Source organism: Coenobita brevimanus, chromosome 39 (assembly GCF_032717465.1).
Source record: "Coenobita brevimanus isolate Jiangsu-jjx chromosome 39, ASM3271746v2, whole genome shotgun sequence".
NCBI lineage: Eukaryota > Metazoa > Arthropoda > Malacostraca > Decapoda > Coenobitidae > Coenobita > Coenobita brevimanus.
The window spans coordinates 25804936-25829798 of record NC_136992.1 but is presented as its reverse complement, the minus strand read 5'-3'; the positions used below and the strand labels follow the sequence as shown (position 1 = coordinate 25829798).

The following is a 24863-nucleotide window of genomic DNA, read 5'->3' as shown; positions in this document are numbered from 1 at the left end:
GTATGTGGAGTACAGAGAGTGGATAGGATACAAAATAATGTGATTCGTGAAAGGTGTGGAGTGAGGAAGTCTGGGGACACCAGAATCGAAAAGAGTGTACTGAGATGGTATGGTCATGTGGAGAGAATGGATAACAATAGAGTGATGAAAAAGGTATATCTGAGCGAAATTGAAGGAGGGAGGAGGCAAGGTAGACCAAGGAGAAGGTGGAGAGATATGGTGGATGAGTGTGTGAGGAAGAGAGGTTTGGAAGTCAGTGAGGCTAGGGAACTGACAAGAGATTGAGCTGGATGGATGAATGTTGTGAGGAGAAGTGCATGATCTGGGATTTTGGCACCCCTTGTGAGCATGGCAGCATCCGGATTGACTCACTCGGATACGTTTGTGTGAAGCTGCAGAATGTGGTGAATGTTTTTGGCGTATCCGGTAGAGCCAGGAGTCCGGGGGCTTGAATGATGAGTGACTGGAAGTGTGGCCCATTTGGATTGGGCAAGTTTGTGTTGTCTGGACATTGCTACTCCTCACCCTACCTTTGGGTGGGAAAAGAGGTCCGGTTGATGATGATGATGATGATGATGATGATTACAGTAATCCCTCCAATATCCGACGTAATAGAGCCAAAGGCATGTCTGGAAAATGATCCCGTCCGGATAGTGGGCTCCAGCCTCCTGGACTTGTCCTTATAGACCCTAACTCAGAAAAACACCTATACAACTCCCTGTGGACATGTATTGCACTTATTTAAGACCCAAATCACACCAATAAGGGACATAAAAGCCTGAAATAAATGCAAAAGAACCATAAAATGAGGTTTTAGAGGTGAGTTTATACAATATTAAACACTCTGGGTACTTACAAGTCCCTGGCTCCTGGACTGGTTTGAACCGCCAGTTTGCAGTCCACAGTTAATCCTCTGCATTCTAAATTCTAATTTCTTAACACTGCACAACACTATAAATTCCCGTGTGTTCTAGTGGCGAGGTATTTCAGTTTATTCGGTGGCTTAATCGGTAGAGAGTTGGTCTGCAGTCCTAACGGACCTGGGTTCAAATCCCGCTGGGGCAGGGAACAGTTTAAGGATTTGAATTTCATAAAATCAGACATTACTGATCTACCAGAAGACCTGCCGACATGTCATAAAAATACCCCCGCTAATACCAATACACCAGTCCTGTATGAGACAGCCCTAGCATGTATTCAATATGGACGGTGGGTGTTACCGCCGAAGTGGTGACATGTAGAGGTGTGTGGTACGTAGGAGGACTACTAGGCCTTGAAAGCAGGCTGTGAAGCCTATGCCCAGTCGGTCACATTAAAAAAAAAAAAAAAAAAAAAAAAAAAATCACTTTATTCACAAAAAACGAGCACCTGTGGCTTGCACTCCTATAAGCATCTGCTCTCGATCGGCGTTTGGCTGTGACTGTTGATGATGGCGGGGTAACAGAGTTGCCAGATCGCAACGGCCACATTACCAATCTCCTCAACTTTCATTACCAATTTTAACTTTTTATTACCAAATTCGTAATGCTAGCATTTATTCTTCACTAATTATATATACAAGTGGAAATACATGTAATCACTCTCCTTATAATTAACACCATGTTGATTATTTTCACGCTATGTAGGGTAGCAGATTAATCAGAGAGAGCAAACAATCCACCATCTCCATACTGTGTATCCTCATACATGTGAAAAATCCATTTGGTAATGCATTATTCTGATTCATTACCAAACGAATTTTTCATTACCAAATTGGCCCACACTTGGTAATGAAAATACCAAATGGCAACCCTGACAGGGGAGGGGGGAGGGGGGAGGAAGGAAGGGGTGAAGGGACCATGGTGTAACAGCTGTTCGGTGCCTCGCGGCAATTTCAAATTACGGAAGGGAAAAAAGTCAGATTTTTTTTCGAATTTTTTGTGGTTTTGGGCCCATTTTGGGAATATTGGATCCCGGGACGATTATGTCCGGTTAGTGGGGATGTTCGGATATTAGAGGGCTTACTTATTATTATTTCTGCACCTGGATATCCTCTTTAATGCAGTGTATTTTTCAGGGTAATTCAATTGTTATTGCAGCTGTATTTTCCCATAATTAATGCTAATGCAGTTTTAGTACCAACCTAATTTGCCTTAGTAGCAGAGAAGGTTTGCAATAATGTCTTTAATAAATTGCTAAGGAAAAGCTATGGCGTCTCCAGTGCCACTTAAAAAGCAGCCTGCATTGTTTTCAAGAATCCTGCCTGCCAAGAATACATTGTAATCAGCAGTGAAACTTAACCCTTTGACTGTGATTTGTTTACTTTGTATTTTATTTTTATTATCCCCAAATGATTGTCTTACGAAAACCAGCAGTGGGAATGTTAAATACTATAGTTCAGCCTTCTGCTACTGATTTCGGACTTTGCTCTTATCTGATTACAGTTTATTTTACTCAGCTGAGGGAAATAATGCAGCGGGAGGTTAAACTCATTATACTTTACACATCATGTATACTTGCACAATAATCACTTGTGATAAGTTCCATGCATATGTGCAGTAATTCAGAACTGAGATATAAAATTGAGAGTTATTGAACTTTGCAGTTGTATTCTGATGGACTGAGTTAATTCCCATTGGACTTTAGAAGCAGGTATTAATCTTGGAGCTGTATGTAGAAATAATGTAGTAGTAGGGAGTGATTAAAAGTTCTTCTAAAGTGGGAGTGAAAGATAAAAATGGTAGATTACTAGTGGAGAAAGGAGAAAAAGTGAGCAGATGGAGAGAACACTTTAAGGAATTGTTGAACATACTGTAGATTTTTTTTTTTTTGTCCGACTCTGGGCATAGGCTTCACAGCCTGCTATCAAGGCCCAGCAGTCCTCCTACATACCATACACCTCTGATGGAAGTAATGCGAGTATAAGTGGCTGGGGAATGGCTGGGAGAAGGAGGGAGGTGAGAAGACAGGAAGAAATCAGTAGGATAGAAGTTGTGGAAGCAATGAAGAAAGTTAAATCGGGGAAAGCTTCAGGAATTGATGGAGTGTGTGGTGAAATGCTGAAGCATGGGGGAGAGATAGTAGTAGAATGGATGTGGAAGATGTGCAGATTGGCCTGGGAGGACGGTAGTTCCGGAGGATTGGAAGTCAGGTATAATTATTCCCTTGTACAAAGGAAAAGAGGAAAAAGAAGTGTGTGGTAATAATAGGAGCATTTGTCTTCTTAGTATAATAGGAAAAGTGTATGGTAGGATACTTATTGACAGAGTTAGAGAAAGAACAGAGGAATTAGTTGGAGAAGAACAGGGAGGCTTTAGGAAGGGAAGAGGTTGTGTAGATCAGATATTCATTCTTAGATCTTTAGTGGAAAAGTTTCTAGAGAAGGGAAAGAAGTTGTATGCTGCTTTCATGGATTTGGATAAAGCGTATGACAGGGTGGATAGACAAGGATTGTGGAAAGTGTTAAGAATATATGGAGTAGATGGGAAGTTGTTGAATGCTGTGAAGAGTATGTATGATGGTGCGAAGGCTGCAGTGCGTGTGGATGGTGAACTAAGTGAATTTTTCTCTTTGAAAGTTGGTTTGAAACAGGGATGTGTCATGTCTCCATGGTTGTTCAATCTGTACATGGATGGGGTAATAAAAGAGGTAAAAGGTAGGGTAGTGGATGTTGGAGTGGCCCTGATGAGAGAGGATAGTGTTTGGAAACTCCCTGTACTGTAGTTTGCGGATGATACTATGTTGTTGAGTGAAGATGAAGGGGAGCTGCAAGGCTTGGTGGATGAGTTTGAGAGAGTGTGTAAGAAACGTAATCTAAAAGTGAATATAGGGAAGAGTAAAGTGATGGTCTTTGAGAGCGGTAAAGTCAGTGAATGTACAGCGAGGTTGGATGGTGAGGAATTGGAAAATATGAGTATGTTTAAGTACTTGGGTAGTGTGATGAGTAAGGATGGAGGTTTGGGGGGTGAAGTGCTTGAAAGGGTACAGCAGGGAAGAAAGGTTGCTGGTTCTTTGAAAGCAGTGATAAGAAACAGGGAAGTGAGCATGGAAGTGAAAAAGTTACTACATGACAGTATTGTGATACCAACTCTAACGTGTGGAAGTGAAGCTTGGACGTTGTTGGAAGGACACAAGTCAAGAGTGAGAGCAGTGGAAATGAGTTATTTAAGAGGAGCCTGTGGAGTCACATGGAGAGACAGGCTGACGAATGAGGATATAAAGGAGCGTTGTGATGTGGATGTGGATGTGATAGGAAGCGTTATGAGGAACACACTGAGGTGGTTTGGCCATGTGGAGGGAATGGAGGGTGAAAGACTGACGAAGAGAGTGTATGTGAGTGAGGTGGAGGGGGGAAGAGGGAAGGGGAGGCCGAGGATGAGATGGAGGGATGGGGTGGAGAGGTATATGAGAGAGGGGGGTGTGAGTTGGGAACAGGGCAGTGAAATGGCGGGGGACAGGGCGACTTGGAGGCAATTTGTTTGTGGCCACCCCAAACAGGATTGAGGCGTCTGGCAATAGATAGATAGATAAAGTGGGAGACAGTATTTTTTATCATATTCATAAATGTTGGTTGAGGTTTGCTGTTTATATTTTCTTATCATTTAAGGAAATTACAAATATGTACCCTACATCTTAGGTCTTCGCCTGTGGGAACTGGAGGATAAAATCCAAATTTGTTAACTGATAATTTAGCAAGTCTCAGTGGTTCCTTTGTGCATGGCTGGGTAAAACAGTCAGGTTGGATTTGCTTTGATTATTCCTATACTTCACCAAGGAATCCCTTCAGTCTGAGAATATTTAGGTCATTTTTATGAAGCTTAAGTGAAATGTTTGGCTGATGAGGTTATTGCAACCTTAGTAGACCCCTTCAGTTTGAGGATTGTTTTCTTTTTCTGGCTAATTTCAGACAATTTTGTTCAGGTAAGGAAAAAATTCCTTGGACTCAAGGAGGTCAAGAGGGTAAAGAATATGCTGAGGCTAGATGTGTTGCCTCAGAGGGAACAGACGTGAACAGAATGGTGAAGAAGGTGTATGTGAGTGAGTGCAAGAGTGGAATATGTTGAGTACGAGAAGTGCGGTTGTGAAAAGCAAGATATGGTTGTAGAGGGGGAAATAAAGAAGAGCAGTTGACAAGTGAATGGGTTAAGGTATGTTTAGAGATGCATTTAACAAGGATCTCATCCCCCACCCTGTCCCTTTCCCATATATTGAATGGTTCTTTTCTGACAAGAATTGCTTAGGCAACTTTTCATATGAAACTTTATTTTTTTAATAATCCGAAGATGTATGTCTGGGATCAAGCAAATAATTTAGGTTTGAGTGCTGAGTGAATGGATGTATTGGTTCATATCACTGAACATGTGATAACTAGTTTCTTTTTTGCTTTCCTTTTTGGGTCTTTTAAATTTCATCTTTTCTGTTAACCAGTGGAATATGGTTTGGGATGATGTGATGACTAATGCATACTGGAGAGAGAGGGAGGTGTAGTATTTTATATATTAGTTATATTCAGCCATGTGAAAGTTTAGCATTTCTTTAATCTACCTATAACCAGAGGCTGTAATCCTTGAGAGTAAATGTAGAAAAGAGTAAAGTGATGGTAACTGAGAGAGAAGGTGATTCCCAGTGCGATGTTGCAGTGATTGGAGAGAGACAGATTGGTGAGAGAGTTCAAATACCTCGGTACAGTGATAGAAAAGAGAGGAAAATGTGCAAAAGAAGTTGAAAGTAGAGTGACACAAGGAAGAAAAGTAGCTGATGCAGTGAAGGCCTTTATAAGAAATAGAGGCGTGAGTGTTGCAGTTGCATGAGGCATACATGAAGGAGCGTTAGTGCCAGTTTTAACCTATGGATGTGAGACTATGAAGTGGCATGAAAATGAAACTTCAAGAGTAAGAGCAGTGGAGATGGGACTGCTGAGGAATGTATGTGAAGTACAGAGGTTGGATAGGTTATGAAATAATGTGATTCGTGAAAGATGTGGAATGAGTAAGTCGGTGGACACCAGAATCGAAGAGAGTATGCTGAGATGGTAAGGTCATGTGGAGAGAATGGATAACAATACAGTAGTGAAAAAGGTATATCTGAGCAAATTTGAAGGAGGAAGGAGGCGAGGTAGACCAAGGAGACGGTGGAGAGATATGGTGGATGAGTGTGTGAGGAAGAGAGGTTTGGAAGTCAGTGAGGCTAGGGAACTGACAAGAGATTGAGCTGGATGGATGAATGTTGTGAGGAGAAGTGCATGATCAGGGATTTGACACTCCATTTTATCGTGGCAGCGTCTGGATTGACTCTATCGGATACATTTATGTGAAGATACAGAACGTGGTGAATATTTTTGACGTATCTGATGGAGCCAACATTCCAGGGGTTTGAATGATGAGTGAATGTAAGCGTGGCCCATTGGATTGGGCAAATGTGGGCTGTCTGGACATTGCTACTCCTCACCCTGCCCTTGGGTGGGAAAGGAGGTCCGGATGATGATAATGATGATACCCCTAAGCCCTTGTGCCCCATACCATCTCTCCATTTCCCAAATCTTTCTTCTGCCTCCCCTTCATTCTCTGCAGTCAACACCAAATCATCAGCATACAGCATCTCCCACAGCAGTCCATTTCCAAAGTCACATGAGAGGGCTTCAAGTACCATGGTAAACAAGAAGGGGCTTAAGACTGACACCTTATGTACAGCAACATTCACAGAAAACTCCTCACTCAAAACTCCATTCACCCTTACCTGGGTGCAAGTTCCCACATACATGGCCATAACCACCTTAACCACCTATTTCTCTCACCTAGACTTTCTTATTGCTCACTACACCACCTCTCTAGGGACTCTGTCAAAGGCCTTCTCCAAATCGACAAGAACAAAGCACAGTTCCCATTTCTTTCCTATATATATTTCGTGAAGCTGTTGAACAATGAATATTGAACATGGCATCAGTGGTCCCATTGCTTGGCATACACGCAAACTGCATCTCATCAATATTCATTCCTTCTCCAATCATACGTTCTAGAACTCTCTCCATTACCTTCATCGTCTGGTCTAAAAGCTTCATGCCTCTATTATTTCATCATTCCAGGGCATCACCTTTCCCCTCGTAAATGTTTACAGTTACACTGCTCACATTTAAATGTCTGTTGTGAAAAGTTATCCATGGCTCTGTGTGTGCCTGCTATATGGTACAGAGAATTAAAGATGAGGAAGCTTTAGAACTGACAAAGAAAAATGGCTGCATGAAGCACAGTGCTTGACAAAGTGATGTTTTCCACTTTGCCATTGGGCATTATTATGGCAGGAAGTGATTGCATCTTAAAGGCCCTTTCATTTAATCAGTGGGCACCTGTGATGTTGGAGCATGCTGCTCATCAGTTTCAAAGCATGGTAATGAAATGCACTGTATATATTGTACTAGCAGCCGGGAAGGTGCTTTAGTTCATCATGTCGACATGATCATTTTCCATGCGTTATCAGTTTGTAACTTGCTATACTTTGGTGATAGAAACTCTGTGTACAAACAGCTAGATAAAGAGTTTATTACGAGCTCACAACAAAATAGTCTGCCCGTCTTGAATGTCTGCTCTCAACTGAACAGTGGCGCTGTCTTCCCAGGCGTGGGGCCCTGGGAAAGCATGCTAGGTCAGCAAGTTTAGTGGGGGCATGTATGCATTGGGGGGGGGGACATATATACATTTGGGGTAGACATATTGTGGAGGGGGTACAAGTTGCTGTACTCCAGCATCACATGTGGAAGGGCTTACAATCATAATCAGTCAGCTCAATGTACAGAACCCAATTAACCCCTACGCACCGGGGAGCGGCATATGCCATGGCAAAATGGGTGGCTGGGGGCCACCGGGCGGTGGGAGGAGTCGCTAATGTATTCCCGGCAAAATCTGAACCAGCTGCTGTTTGATCTCGTCACCAAAGGGTCGTGAGAGACTCCTGCCACCACACACATGCGTGAGTCGGTCTGTCCCGCGCCTTTGCCAGATGTAGAACGATGTCTTCACGTTCCTCCTCTTCTGATTCCATCCCCGCTGCCAGCGGCCCCTTTCATCATCTACCCCTTCCAAATCTCTTTCCATGGATACTAGGAAAGGGCTCAGTGGTAGTGCCATAAGGCAAGCCTTGGATGCAGCTGTGTCTAGTTTATCTAGTAGTGGAGAAGTTATGACGTTGAGAGCAAAGCCAAAGTCGGGGCCTCGCGTATACGCAGGAATACATCCTGCCTCGAGCGCTGAAAGTTACTAATCTTCTTCACATCCATATTCAATGATGTGACTACCTGCACACCTGGGATGTCTTCATTCACAAGAAGAAGAGTTGTTGAGTAATAAGGTCTTTTAATTTGTTTCCCTAACTGTTGTACTTTTCCAGATAAAAAGATTTGAAAACAGGCTACTTGGGGGAAATTACGGCCATACTCTTTAGGCGGCCACGCAAAGAAACAGTGCCGGTGCGTAGGGGTTAAAGATGTGTCAAGAATTGTTGGCTTGACCGACAGATGTATGCCGATATAAGGGAAGAAGTTGCAGGTTTTGTGGCGAAGTAGAAATGCCAGAACATAGCAGTAGGGATGGACTGTGATGAAATAATAATGATGTACATTAGTTACGGTCAAAGGTGAGGATTTGAATATCCCACTGTAATGCTCAGTGATAATGTGGCTAACATTATTTTGTTGAGAACCGCATGTATGGAGATGCGTTTGAAAAGCATTCCCCTCCCCCTCTTGTGTTTTTTTTTTGTTTTTTCTTTCTCTCCATGATGTGGAGTTTAGAAGTTCAGTGATGTTTGAATCCCCCCCTCCCCCCATGTTAAGGTGAATGAAGAGAGACTGGAATTGGTGAGAGAGTTCAAATACCTGGGTACAGTGATGGAAAAGGGAGGAGGGTGTGCAGGAGAAGTGGAAGGTGGAGTGACACAAGGAGGGAAGGTAGCTGGTGCAATGAGGGCCTTGATAAGAAGCAGGGGCTTGAGTGTTGCAGCTGTGCGAGGCTTGCATGAAGAAGTGTTAATGCCAATTTTAACCCATGGATGTGAAACTATGATGTGGCATGAAAATGAAAAGTTAAGAGTTAAAGCAGTGGAGATGGGACTGCTGAGGAATGTATGTGGAGTACAGAGAGTGGATAGGATATGAAATAATGTGATATGTGAAAGATGTGGAGTGAGGAAGTCTGTGAACATCAGAACTGAAGAGAGTGTACTGAGGTAGTATGGTCATGTGGAGAGAATGGATAGCAATAGAGTGGTGGAAAAGATATCTGAGCAAAATTGAAGGAGGGAGCAGGCGAGGTAGGCCAAGGAGAAGGTGGAGGGATATGGTGGATGAGTGTGCGAGGAAGAGAAGTTTGGAAGTCGGTGAGGTTAGGGGATTGACAAGAGATTGAACTGGCTGGATGAATATTGTGAGAAGTGCATGATCAGGGATTTGGCACCTCTTTTTAATGTGACAGTGTCCAGATTGACTCTGTGGGATATGTTTATGTGAAGCTGCAGAACGTGGTGAATGTTTTTAGTGTATCAGATAGAGCCAAGATTCTGGGGACTTGAATGGTGAACGAATGGAAGTGTAGCCCATTAGACTGGGCAGATTTGGACTGTCTGGACATTGCTACTCCTCACCCTGCCCTAATGTGGGAAAGGAGGTCCAGATGATAATGATGAAGTAGAAATGGGATTATGATTCATATACAGTAGATTTTTGATTCAGTGAACTAATTCAGCCAGCCTCCATCCTGTTATCTCAGATTTTCTGCTAAATCGAGTTCTGTAACCAAGGCTCAACATAAAAGAAAATTTTTCCAGTACTTTGCCCCCGCTACCTAGTGGCGGACTTTTGGGAGGAGTCGTGGCGGGGGTTCCGCCGGCATAGATCGTGGGTCCAGGGCGAGATGGGGCTCGGGCCTGTGCTATAGGGTACAGGGCATTGCGGTTCCCAGGCTGCCGCTGCCGCCCAATAGAGAGGGGCCCGAACCTGGGGGTAGCGCCCCAGGAGGCTGCCTTATCAGTGGGTGTATAATGGCGGGATAGTTGCAGTGCCAAGACGCGCTTGGAGGATGTCCCTGCAGCTGTCTTGGCAGGGTGCCCCGAGGCCACTACCACAGCCACTGGTAAGCTGGTGGGCTAGGGGTCCCAGATCCATTGCCCGGACCTGGGACTGTGCAGTGAGTGGGACCTGTGCTGTGTCTGTCCCCCTTTATTAATACTGAAGATGACAAAATAAAATAAGTTTCAAAGCAAGCCTGAGGACAGTAAATCACCCATGGGGATGAGGTTGGGTTCATGGAATGTGGGAAGTTTGAGGGGAAGAGCAGGGGAAGTCGTTGAGGCATTCAGTAGGAGGTGGGTGGATGTGGCGTGTTTGCAGGAAGTCTGGTACAGGGGTGGATCAGCCAGAAAGATTGTTGGGAAGGACTGTTGCTATAAGTTGTTTTGGCAGGGAGGGACAGACGGATATGGAGGTGTTGGTGTGATGGTTGCGGAGAAATGGGTGGAATATGTTATGAATGTTTTGAGAGTAAGCGATAGGATATTGGTAGTGAAAATTCTGTTGGGAAAAAAGATAGCTGTGATTATATCGGCATATGCTTCACAGGCAGGATTGGATGAATCAGAGAAAGATAGATTTTGGGATGATTTAATACGTGTAGTGGGTGGTATGCAGGATGATGAGATAGTGATTTTGGGAGGGGACTTAAATGGTCATGTAGGTGAAGCAGCACAAGGTTATGAAGGAGTGCATGGGGGATGTGCGTATGGTCTAAGGAATGCAGAGGGGGAAAGGATACTCGAGTTTGGGGAGGCAACGGACATGATTGTGTGCAACACATATTTTAGGAAAAGAGAGAGTAGTTTTTTTTTTTTTTTTTTTTTTTTTTTAATACTCTGGGCATAGGCTTCACAGCCTGCTATCAAGGCCCGGCAGTCCTCCTACATACCATGCACCTATACATGTCACCACTTCGGCGCTAACACCCACCGTCCATATTGAATACATGCTAGGGCTGTCTCATACAGGACTGGAGTATTGGTATTAGCGGGGATATTTTTACGACATGCCGGCGGGTCTTCTGGTAGATCAGTAAAGCCTGATTTAATGAAATTCAAATCCTTAAACTGTTCCCTGCCCCTGTCGGGATTTGAACCTGGGTCCGTTAGAACGGCAAGCCACCTCTCTACCGATTGAGCAAAGAGGAATATTTGGCTGCCAAGCGTAGGGCTAGAAGAGAGGTATACAGGGCAAAGTCTGAGTCACAGAGACAATTATTTGATAACCTAAATCATGGGGAAAGGAAAAATATATTTAGGGTGGCAGCTCAGGTGAAGAGGGATAATTGGGATATCATAGGTGAGCAGTGTGTGAAGAATGATGAAGGAAGGGTAGTGGTGAACAGTGAGGATATTGAAGATGCATGGAGAGAGCATTATAACCGGTTGTTGAATGAGGAGTTTTACTGGGACAGGGAAGGTTTGGAGCCAGCAGATCCAGTATTTGGCCCTTGGCCTTTGATTGATACTGCTACTGTGAGTGAGGCAATAGGCAGGATGAGGGTGGGGAAGGCAGCAGGTGTGTCTGGGTTGACTGCCGAAATGTTGAAGGCCTCAGGCGATATAGGGGTGAGTTTAGTCACTGACCTGATAAATAGGATTATTTATGAGTGTTTTGTCCAAGATGATTGTCTGAAGAGTGTAATTGTAAATGTGTATAAAGGGAAGGGTGATGCCCTGGAAAGAGGAAATTATAGAGGTATAAAGCTTTTAGATCAGATAATGAAGGTAATGGAGAGAGTTTTAGAAGGTATGATTAGAGAAAGAATGAATATTGATGAGATGCAGTTTGGGTTTATGCCAGGTAAGGGGACCACTGATGCCATATTCATTGTTCGACAGCTTCAGGAAAAATATATTGGTAGGAGAAGGGATCTTTATTTTGTTTTTATTGATTTGGAAAAGGCCTTTGACAGAGTCCCTAGAGAGGTGGTGAAGTGGGCAATGAGAAAACATGGCTTGGAGGAGTGGCTGGTTAGGGTGGTTATGGCCATGTATGTGGGTGCTCACACCCAGGTGAGAGTGAATGGAGATTTGAGTGATGAGTTTTCCGTGAATGTTGGTGTGCATCAGGGGTCAGTCTTGAGTCCCATGTTGTTTATCATGGTACTTGAAGCCCTTTCACGTGACTTTAGAAACGGACTCCCGTGGGAGTTGTTGTATGCTGATGATTTGATGTTGATTGCTGAGAATGAAAGGGAGGCGGAGGAAAGGTTTAGGAAGTGGAGAGATGGTATGGGGCAAAAGGGTTTAAGGGTAAATGCAGATAAAACAAAAGTGATGATATCTAGGGTTGGTGGCGGTACTGTCAAAGACGAAGGAGAGTGGCCATGTGCAGTTTGCCACAAGAGCGTGGGAAGTAATTCCATCTTGTGCGGTGTGTGTGATAAATGGGTGCAAAAGAGATGTAGTGGTATCAGAGGTAGACTGCGAGATAATGCTGATTTTATGTGTACGGTGTGCCGGGGAGAGCAGGTGGAGATTGTCAGACGTGAAAGGATTGAACTTGCTGGTGAATCTCTTGAGTGTGTGGAAGAGTTATGTTATTTGGGAGACATGTTGTGTCCTAGAGGTGGGGCTGGAGCTAGCTCTGTGGCTAGGGTGAGAAGTGGTTGGAAGAAGTTCAGGGAGCTCTTGCCTCTCCTGACATTGAGAGAGCTCTCCCTGCATGCTAAGGGGTTTTTGTATGCAGCATGTGTTAGGAACGTAATGCTGTATGGCAGTGAGACCTGTGCAGTGAAGGAGGAAGATATTTGCCGGCTCAGACATACAGAAATGACAATGATTAGGTGGATGTGCAGTGCGTTCCTGCGTCCAAGGCCTGGAGGGGCTGGGTTTACAATGGAAGAGTTGAGAGGTAGGATGGGACTGGAGTGTATTGGTGTTGTAATGAGGAGAGGTAGATTGAGGTGGTTTGGACATGTGGAGAGGATGGGGGATGATAATTGGGTGAGGAAGGTGAGAAGTGTTAATATTGGGGGTGGGGTTATGAGGGGTAGACCGAGAAAGACATGGGACGAGGTCATTAAGTGTGACCTTAGGGTTAAGGGACTGAACAGGGAGGCTGCAATGGATCGTGCAGCGTGGAGAGCCACCATTAGGTGACCAAGGCCGACACATGCAAGCATGTTGGAGCCTTTAAAAAACGAAAAACAAAACGATTTGAGGTATTTTCCATTAAATCCTTAAAGGCAACCCAAACCTAGCAAACTATGCTAACTCTCAGTGCTATACACAGCAGTGTGAACCCATTCTTAATAGCCCCAGAAATGCATTACTGTATTGTGTACAGAATTCCCTTAGCAGAATTATGCTTGATTTAATGAAAATTTTCCTTTAAATTGGGCAAAAATGCTGGAAAAAAATAATTCTTTTATCTCGGGCTTCCTCTACATCAGTGTTTGTTAAAGTAAGCATCTACTGTACTTTATAATCTACCATACTTGATAATCTGTTATACTACTACTTTTCAGATTTGGTACTGGCATTGAATTCCGTGAATCTGCCCTAGTCATTGGTCCCAAGACGACAAGTCAGGCAAAGAAAGGTCAGGTATATAATGCTAATATTGGCTTCTCCGATCTTAAGAATCCTGATGCCAGTGATGACAGTGGCAAGAAGTATGCCCTCTTCATTGGAGATACCGTTGTTGTTAATGAGGTGAGTTGAAGTCATTTTTAACCTGCTTATTTACGTTATATACATCTCTCTCTCTCTCTCTCTCTCTCTCTCTCCTCTCTCTCTCTCTCTGTCTCTCTCTCTCTCTCTCTCTCTCTCTGTCTCTTTCTAGCCCGACGCCCTAATCCTGCAAAGGGTGGCCGCAGACAATACGCCTCCAAGTTGCTCTGTCACCCACCATTTGACTGCCCTCGCCCCAACTCACTCCCCCCCCTCCCTCATATACCTCTCAACTCCATCGTCCACTTCATCCTTGGTCTTCCCCCTCCCTCTCCCTCCCTCCACTTCACCTACATACACCCTCATAGTCAGTCTTTCATTCTCCATTCTCTCCACATGTCCAAATCACCACAATGTTTTTCTCGTAATTCAGTTACATCCACATCTACCCCACAACATTCTTTCACTTCTTCATTCATCAACCTGTCCCTCCATGTCACACCACATGCTCCTTTCAGGTAACTCATTTCCACTGTTCTCACTCTTGACTTGTTCCCCTCTAGCAAGGTCCACACCACGCTTTCATACGTCAGGGTAGGGATCCCAATACTGTCATGCAGTGACTTCTTAACTTCCATACTTACATCCCTATTTTTCATCACCGCTTTCAGTGAACCAACAACCTTCCTTCCCTGCTGTACCCCTTCAAGTACTTCATCCCCAAAACTTCCATCCTTACTTATCACACTACCCAAGTACTTGAATGCACTCACATTCTTGATATCCTCACCATCCAGCCTCACTTTGCATTATGTGGCTTCATTCCTCTCATGTATATTATATATATATATATATATATATATATAGATAGATAGATAGATATAGATAGATAGATATAGATAGATAGATATACACATATACACCTATACGTATATATATTTCGTAATGTGTTCCAGAACATCACAACTTTTTGCTTAAGACCTGTAGAGTAAAATCTTGGGAACTGGAAAGTGAGAGTTAGTTAGCAGTAGAATTTTGATAGCCATTTATTCTGGGCTCTACTGTAGCCTTAACAGCAGAAAGGAACAACAATGGGCACTTAAGTATTTAACCCTTTAACCACGGGGCATCACTTTCGTGACGCTTGGGAGCAAGGGATCATACCATGGGGCGTCACTTTTGTGATTCTGTATTACTGTATTTTGAATTCTCCCAACCTTTCAAGTGGTGGCTTGTATCATCTGTCAGTACTACCAATGTCCAACACTAGTCAGCACTCCTAATTTCATCTGTATTCCCATCCATTGTTGACAATTTAGCCATTTCTCCCCGTTCTCGACTCGCCTCCCTACCTCCCTTCCGCTACCCTCTCCTCTCGCCTGCCTGGCTGTGCTACGCTAAGTAAATCTTCCCTGGAATTTTCCACTGATTTCATCCATTGAAACAAGCCCTATGCCCTATTCGTATACCAAATAATATATACAAGAAAGAAATAAGGTAAGTGATAGTGTCATACACCTGGAATTGGCTAATTATCACCTGACAACGCCTCACGTGCACTCGTTCGCTAATTTTCGCTGTTTATTTCCCCTTGAAATATGCTGTATAATCTATTCTCGTAATAAAAATATATACTGTATAAGAAAGGAAGGGAGAAGCCTAAGTGATATTTACATTCACCTGGAACTACCTAATTTATTATGTATTGTCTAGATTTCCTGCTAATCATTTCATAGCATATATATCATCAGCTGTCACCAAGCTGACATTGGCAGCATTGCACTGCCCCTAGGTGGCTAGGCCACCACACTGTATTCAGTTTACTGTCGTCTTTCAAGGTGAAAGCACGTCGGATTCGCGCCTGCCCAATTCCGCCGCTTTTTAGCCCCATTCAAAGGGCCCTGTGACCTCTACCCCCTACTAAACCTCGTGTGGAAAGAGGTAAAGGGCTAAGTGACTGCTGTGGAACGTCAACTGGCTAATTTGTTAATGAAAATGATAGACAGTGACTACGATCTATCTGGTGAGTAAAACAGTGCAAGTGGAAATGTAAATAATGTGTAAACAGCAAGTGAAAGCAATGAATGTAAATATAAGTGAACAGTGGAAAATAGTTTTATAAGTTACTGCAAGTGACTGCATAACACAGTGTAAATTAAATAAAAATGTAAATAATGTAAATAAAATAAGAGAATGTAAATAGAAATGTAAATGAGTAGTAATATAAGAATACGAGTATATATACTAGGAGTGATGAAAGTGAAAGTTTCACTCCAGCATGTATGAATACTGTGAGTTATGAAAGTGAAAATGAAAGTGACAGATTCACTCTCAACGCTAGTATACAGGACGAGGAAATGAATGCTACATATTTTACTGAAAGAGAAATTGAATGCCTACAGTGACAATAAACTACTATTACTGAAGGAAACTTACGGATAAAGACTGTATATATATATATATATATATGAGTGTTATATAGTAATAGAAATATAAACTGTGAGTGTTTTTATGAATAACAAATGACAGAACACCAGCGGCGAATGAGTGCAAGTGGGAAGGTCACACGCGCTCGTAGTTTTCTTTTTTTTTTTTCTTTTTTTTTTTTTTTATGGATTCCAAACTATTTGAGAATCATAGAATCGTGTTTCTAGTGATATTATTAGGCTGTGGTAATCATATTACGGGTTGTTGGGAAGTGTAAAGTGGAGACTTCGTTACCCAACTTCAGAGGTCTTCACAAGGCCTATGGTACTCGACGAAGGCTCAACAAACATCCCAGGAGAAAGCTGAAGGTATGTGCCATATGAATATGTAATTATGATATTCTAGGACTAATAACTGATTTTTGGCAAATATTTTTAGAGAGTCTGTCGGAGCGCGAATATGCCTGCGAGACACGCAAGTCAGGCAAAAACAACCCCCGCGGTTTAGGGGTTAATGTCCTTTGGTGCTATTAACTATTCAGTAAATAATAATTACCCTTTTAAAATGCATTGCTACCAATGAAGCTGATTTGCCAGTTTCACCACTATTTACTGTACTCGTTGCATGAAAAAACTTGATATTTTGAAACCTGTCAGTTACATGAAATTAAGAAATTGCTTTAGTAACTTTTGAGGAGTGAACGTAATAATTAATATTTTGGGTACAGTTGTACCTTACTTTCTTATGTTCATCTAAATACGTTATATATGGACAAGTAAACCTGATGATGTTCACCCATGGACATATGAACCCGCTACATGTGAAATGGCTGGTTGGTGATACCTGGCAACCTGCCGTAGTAGATCGTGGAATTCTATTATTGTACTTTGTCACTTGTAACGTGATCCTGGTTAGCTACTTCATTTTATGGTGTAGTTATTATGGGAAAAAGGAGTGATCATCGACAAACGTGTTTGCACATTTATGTTCAATAATTGTAGTAGATTTCCTCACAAGTTTTTTTTCTCGAAGGTTTGATAAAACTTTATTAGAATGAAAACATCAGATATGGCAGTATCTTACTCCCATGCTTACCACATGATATCGTAAGGCCAGCATGAATATAAAATTGGTCATTGGAACTCAAGAGGTCTTAATGAAAGTGTCCTTCACAATATGTAGATTTCTACATTCTTACTGTTAAAGTAATGGTTGCCATAATGTTATGAAAGTAATGGTTACCATAATGTTATGAAGGTACCCTAACTGAAAGTAAACAGGACAACAGTTTACCATCCTGCTTTGCCACCTCCACCACAGCAGGGCGGAGGCCAGTCAAGTCAGGATGACCAACGGTTCCAAAACATACCACCTAGCCATAAGATACATTTCTATATTGAAACAGACCATCCTGCTTTGCCACCTCCACCACAGCAGGGCAGAGGCCAGTCAGGTCAGGGTGACCAACAGTTCCATAACTTATCACCTAGCCATACGATACACTTCTATATCGGCACAAAAATTGTTAGTTAGTGACCAAAATATGTCTCTGACAATACAGAGAATGTTAGTGTGATGTGTAAGGCTAGCAGATCAAATCCTGCTTGAGCCCTCTATAAAAGTGATACATCTCCATTCAGTATTACTTTTATAACCTGTTTGATATGCAACAGGGAATATTTTGTGGAAAATATTATGAATGATTCTGCAGACAATAAATGTAAACATTAATTCATTACTTTTCCTGATATATGTTGGATGAAAGGTATGCTAAGACAATACTAAAGTGATTGTTTCATCAACCCGCAACCCTTCACCTTAAAATTTGTCGTTCGTTTCGTGTAGTTTTTGAAGACTCCAACATGCTTGCATGCGTCAGCCTTGGTCACCTAATGGCAGCCCTTCATGCTGCTCGATCTCTTGACAGCCTCCCTGTTCAGTCCCTTATCCCCTAGGTCACACGTAATGACCTCGTCCCAGGTCTTTTTGGTCTGCCCTTCGCAACCCCATCCCTAATATTAACGCTTCTCTCTTTCCATACCCATCGTCTCCACGTGCCCAAACCACCTCAGTCTATCATCACAGTGCCAATACACCCCAGTCGCATCCTACCTCTCAACTCTTCCATCGTAAACCTAGCCCCCCATTCCTTGCACTCGGACGAAGTGCACACCCACCCAATCATTGTCATTTCTGTACGTTTGAGCCTGTGAATATCCTCTTCCTTTACTGCCCAGGTCTCACTACCATATTGTATTACACTCCTAACACACACTGCATACAAAGATCCCTTAGCATGTAGGGAGAGCCCTCTCAGTGTCAGGAGAGGCAACAGCTCCCTGTCGCACTAAAATAAATTCGAAATGTGATTCCCATGCATGTGGTTCATGATATCTTTAACTATTGGTGAACAAAATTATCATATCCATTGATATTACTCTCATTCATATTGATAAATCATCAGAATCATCATCAGTAATGCCAACTGCCTAACTGTTGGACATCAGGAGTAACTCCTCACATTTGTCCCTTTATCAGTTTGCAGTTACAAATTATTTCCTTCCTCCCACTGCCTGCTTGTCCCGTCCTCTGTGTATAAGGCATCACATGTTTTTGTTGCATCCTCATGACCATAAATATTTTCTAACTGGTGTGCATGTTTGTTCTGTTTGCATGGATTCATAAGCTGAAAAACATCAAAGAGCAAAGGTTTTAATTATCACTTGCTTTTTGCGCATTGGAATCACACTGTAGCAACTGCAATTTCATAGCATCTTATTGGCCAACTCTATGCTACCCTTATTGTTAGTTGCACTTACTTTTTTTCTTGTAGTCTTGTATGGTATTCTTTTGGCCAGCTTCATGCTGCCCTAATAGGAGCATTCACAAACTCCTAAAAGTTGCCAGTCTTCACCTGATAACTTAATTTGAAAAATAAAAATGCGGTCAACTAAATTGCAGTCGTGTAAATGTTTCCCTCTTCGCTTTGTTCATAAGTATAATTTAATTAACATATCTACTCAATGAAATGAGGAAAAGAAGCTTCATTATGAAAAAGTTGAAGGAAATCACTAAACTAACAAAACTAACCATCTAAATGTCGGAATAAATATGCTTCGTAGTTTAAAACCATTACAGTGTACTTACATTCCCAGCCATGTCTTTTATTATAGTTTTAATCAAATGACACTTTCAGACATATATGTCTGTGTGTAATAGCATGAAGCCATTTGGCTGCAAATTATTTATATAATTCAGATGAAGATTGTATGCATATGCCCGCACCAAGTTTTGTTGTTGGCTTACTGGAAACATCGGTACTTGCAATTTCGGTTGGCGGCTTTGTCCTCGCCTGATTTCAGCTTCATAAATTGCACCTTTTTTATAACATATAGTCGGTATATTCTCTTTGGCTTTGTCAGATGAAACATTACTCTCTTTGCTAACCAAATGATAAGAATTTCAAATTAAACTTGTAGCGAGACCTCTAATAATATATGATGAATGCTGATGGACCACTTGTCGTTTTATGCATTCTAGTAACTGTCCAGCGGTATTTTACATAGTAAATCATGTATAGAAAACTGGTATAGTAGCCAATGGTTACGGTACTGAAGAAATTATGTACACTTCATCACTAAATATCGTGGAAGGGGTTTTTATAAAATATATGGCTGTGTGAGCCGGGAGTAGTTGACCGAGTTCCTGATTAATTACCTGGCCCATTGTTAGTTGCATTTTCTGTCCTTGTAGTCTTGTATTCTTTCATGTTTAATCGGGGCAGGCATTTCTGCCCTTCAGAATTAACCAATTCTGACCAAACATGGACACAATGACCACCCTATGACCTAGTTGTGTTGGCAAGGTTTTGGTTGCTAGGCAGCTACTGTACTCGTTGTCCAGCTACAGCCAAACCATTTTATCGTTTTCTCATACTTTTCATGTTTTGAGCTATAGAAGCATTATAATTGGGTGTAGAAAACTCTGACTTCTTTAGGAGTAATATTGAGGTCATTCCCTGTCTGTGTTCCATCCATTTCTCCCCTTTCTCCTCTAGTTTTCGCGTGGCAACCCTGCGAAGATTGGCCTCAGCATCCTTAGGAGTCGTGTTTAATTGTGGCAAGCAATTAATCAGCCCTTCAGAATGAACTGATTCCAACCAAACCTGGACACAATGACCCACCTATGACCTAGTTGTGTTGGCAAGGTTTTGGTTGCTAGGCAGCTACTCGTTGCCTAGCAACGGCCGGCTTAGCCCCTTCGTGGCTGTGGGTCCAGAAAATGTCGGGACCCTGTGGCCTGCCCTGGCACCATTTTCCCAAATTTTGAATATCAATATTGTTTTCTTACCAAATTGAAAAGAAATGTCTGGCGCACCTGGCAATCCAATTTTTATCTTCCTAAACCCATGCTTTGCTTCGCAATGAAGCACAAAAATTTTTGCAAAATGACCATGTACATGCCCATGAAAATATAGAGAAGAGAAAAAAACGCACTAAGAAATACGCGTATTTTATCCCTTCCCCCCAAAATAAAATGTCAGTGGTGCTGAAATGGTTTGAAATTACTAGATATGTGAATTACAAACAAAATATGTACATAATATGCATGGTAACAAAATGAGTACATAATATACGTGGTTTCATAAAAAATATACAGTATATATATTTTTCACATTTTTTAAAGTGGTAAGTGGGAGCACTCACCATCCACTTACACATTTTTTAAAGTGGTAAGTGGGGGCACTCTCCATCTACTCACTCAGTATAGTGCCGCTTTGGGTGTCTGCCCCTTCCTCCCTGCCTTCCTTCCTCTTCTGTCTTTCTTACCTTCATTCTTTCCTTTTCCTTCTGCCTATGGATGACTTTACACTCCCTCTTCTGCCTTGCTTTCCTTCACTTGTTCCTCTTCCTTCTGCCAAAGGGTGACTCTACACTGAGTGACAGGCCAAATGGTTTCCTGTACACAAGAAAACCATATACTGGGTGGTAACCATATACCCAAATTATGGCGCCTGGTGGTTTAGTGGGTAATTAAGGCACCGGAATTGGATTGAGCCTGTGTAGGTTTGTATCCAAGGAGTGGTTGGGGTTTATTGCTCACATAATGCCACTCATGGATGAGTGAGGCTGGTCACTCTCATCTTAAATGTCGGGACCAACTTGTCCAGCCTCAGACTCCTACCCTTCTCCTTGGGCAGCATAGGATTGGATGATGGTGATGGAAATGGAACTGATGTTTATTGTGTGTATGCAAGTATAGAGTTATTTCTGATGTCTGGGTGGTTTAGTTTGTTTCCAGTGTGAGTTGAGGGATGGTATTTTAGACTGTAACCAGATGAAGGTCCTTCTTTGTAGGCTTAACTACAATGGTCCACAGCTGGCCATTATCACCTATCGGCTTGTCATAATATTAGTCACTCACACCATTTGCACTTTCTCACCCCTTTCTCACACATTCCACACTGGTGACCTCTATCATGCTTAGCCTTCTTATCAACTCCAACCACCACGTCTTCTGGAAACCCTGACTCACAGTCCTACGACTAGCTTTCGCCATAAACCTATGATAGATAATCTGTATAACCATATGTTATTATATAATGCCTATCATGGTTTGTCCTTGCTTCAAGAAGCAAGGATGATGGCCATTTATCTTTTAATTTGTGTGTTGTGATGAATACCTGTGCGTCCTTGCAATGCTAAATATCAGGGGAGGCATGTTTCACAATATTTTCCAGTGTTAAGCATGTATCATTAAGGATTCTCCTCGTAGCATATCTGACATGATTATGAGATAACAATACGAGTATTAGCAAGAATGGAAAACATGACGGTGGAATGAATTGAGTTTATGGTGAGTGTGAACTGAGGTACTGAGGGAGCAGAATTGTTGATGGTTAGGCTATCTATCTTTCTGTCTGTTGCCAGACGCCATAATCCCTTAAGGGATGGCAACTTGACTTTGAGTTATTTGTTTTACAGAGAGGGGCACTAACCCTCTGCCAACCCTCTTGTTGACATGTAGGGAGCACGTATGGTTTGGTTGTATGGTTACCACCCAGCGTTGTAAATGGTTTCTTGGCTTTCAGGAAACCATTTGGCTTGTCACTCAATGTAAAGCAGTTGGCATTATTGATTTTACAAATGATTGGGAGCAGTATCAATGGATATGGTAATTTTATTCACCAATAGCTAAAGATATCATGAACCACGTACATGAGAACCATATCTCGACTTCATTTTAGTGCAACAAGTTTTAAGGTGAAGCATTGTGGGTTGATGAAACAATACCTTTAGTTTTGTCTTTACATACCTTTCATCCAACACGTCAGTAAAAGTAATGACTTGTTGTTAATATTTTATCATTTGGAGAATCATTCATAATATTTTCCACCAAGTATTCCCTGTTGCATATCAAATAGGCTATAAAATTAACACAGTAGAGTCTTCATACAACACGGGATAGGTTATGCAGAACCTCGTGCAAAATCAAATTCACGCTAAAACGTGACATATATTTGCATGTAAAATAGGGAGTTAGGTTCTAGGAGCTTTTTATTTTTCATTAAAAATATATTTTAGATTATTAAAAATATGTCTGCCTTAAGACACCATTAAAAATATGTCTGCCTTAAGACACCCAAGACAGTGTGTTTAGATATGCTTTCACCGACTGGACGCACCAGTGCATAATGCATTCTAACCTAACCTAACCGATTAGTTTTGCCTTCTAATGCTCCCCATAAAAATTTTAATCACCAAGGATTGCCACTAAACCTCTTGAGAGTCCACATTACCAATCAAGCAAAAATCTTTTGACCTAAACAACATGTGAATAATGGCTGCCCACCATCAGGCATATTTCACCAAGAATCACTTTTGGCAAAAAAAAAAAAAAAAAAAAAAAAAAAAAAAAAAAGTGGTGTGAAACTATTTTTGAAAGCCATTAGTCACCAAAAATAAAGAAAAAAAAAATGCTATAAAGAAGTCGTCAACATGGAGTGATTACGTATTTCTCACTTCTCAAATACACACGAATGCAGTAATCGTGAATAATAAGCAAGTCAGCCAAGAAGTGTATTTTGTATGACAGCATAATTCACAAGAACTGAACTCACATAATTATCTTACCTATGTATGTATGCCAACACATGGGGTCATCACATATCGTAAGATCCGAGTTTTCTCGACCAAAGACCGTCAGTTCATAACAAACATTGGGCACAAAGCCTCCCCACACACACACACACACACACACACACACACACACACACACACACAGTCGTTGCACTAAAGGTAAAAACATATATTTTACTGCTCCTTCATCATTAACTTTTTTTCCAACAAAGAAAACTATCCACATCATAAACACACCTGACTCATATCAGTCTGATTGTTTGCCTTTAAACTCCCACATCACATGCCACTTCATCCGACAATTGCACATTTTCATTTAGAATAAATGCTTTTCTTGTGTTCATAGCACTTTCAGGGTGTTTAGGCATAACTGAAGTTACTTTGGATCCACATGCTCAGAGTTCTGAGAGGAAATGAGGAGCAAGGAAATAAGCAAATAAACTTATCACAGTGACCGTCCACACAACACTGAGGCAGGCTGTGGCAGGTGGTATGGGACATGGGTCACTTGGGTCGGGTCGGGTCGAGGAAGCCAGTCAGTGACCGACAAAAGCATAACACACAAGTTGTATCTGGAAATCCAATACAGGTACCTTTATGCACCCATTTCCCACAGTTTCTCTTGCACAGTTGGGTGGTATTACCATGCTATTAAGTAATTATGGGAGAATTAAATGCCCGTGTTATTGTAAGATTGTTGTTTCATATTGTCTTAAATCGCGACTCTACTGTATTGAATGGAGATGTATCACTTTTATAGAGGGCACAAGCAGGGTTTGATCTGCTAGCCTTACACATCACACTAACATTCTCTGTATTGTCAGAGACATATTTTGGTCACTAAGTAATAATTTTTGTGCTGATATAGAAGTGTATCGTAAGGCTAGGTGAAATGTTATGGATCTGTTGGTCACCCTGACTTGACTGGCCTCCACCCTGCTGTGGTGGAGGTGGCAAAGCAGGATGGTTTGTTTCAGTATAGAAGTGTATCGTATGGCTAGGTGATATGTTTTGGAACTGTTGGTCATCCTGACTTGACTGGCCTCCGCCCTGCTGTGGTGGAGGTAGCAAAGCAGGATGGTAAACTGTTGTCCTGTTTAATTTCAGTTACGTACCATCATAATATTATGACAACCATCACTTTAACAGAAAGAATGTATAAATTTTCATTTTGTGAAGGACACTTTCATTAAGACCTCTTGAGTTCCAATGACCAATGTTACATTCATGCTGGCCTTACGATATCATGTGGTAAGCTATAAGATACTGCCATATCTGGTGTTTTCTTTCTAATAAAGTTCTGTCACACCTTCAAGGAATAATGCTAGTGAAGAACACTAATACAAATAATTATTGAACATAAATGTGCATGCATATTTGTTGACGATTATTCCTTTTTTCCATAATAACCTCACCATAAAATACAGCAACCAATCAGGATCACTGTTACAAGTGACGAAGTTCAATAATAGAATTCTACGCTTTCTGTGGCAGGCGGTTTGGACATGTGGAGAGAATAGAGAATGAAAGATTGACTAAGAGGGTGTATGTAAGTGAAGTGGAGGGAGGGAGAGGGAGGGGAAGACCGAGGATGAGGTGAAAGGCTGGAGTTGAGAGGTATATGAGGGAGGAGAGAGTGAGTTT

At 41.9% G+C, this 24863-nt stretch overlaps 1 protein-coding gene across 1 annotated transcript in view; it reads left to right on the top strand.

Moving 5' to 3' along the window:
* The window catches only part of dre4 (SPT16 homolog, facilitates chromatin remodeling subunit dre4), a 249825-nt gene that overhangs the window by 92029 nt on the left and 132933 nt on the right, over positions 1–24863 (top strand). The window contains exon 9 of the mRNA XM_080270162.1: positions 13509–13695. Within this exon, the coding sequence (XP_080126288.1) occupies positions 13509–13695 (187 nt within the window). The remainder of the gene's footprint in view (positions 1–13508; positions 13696–24863) is intronic.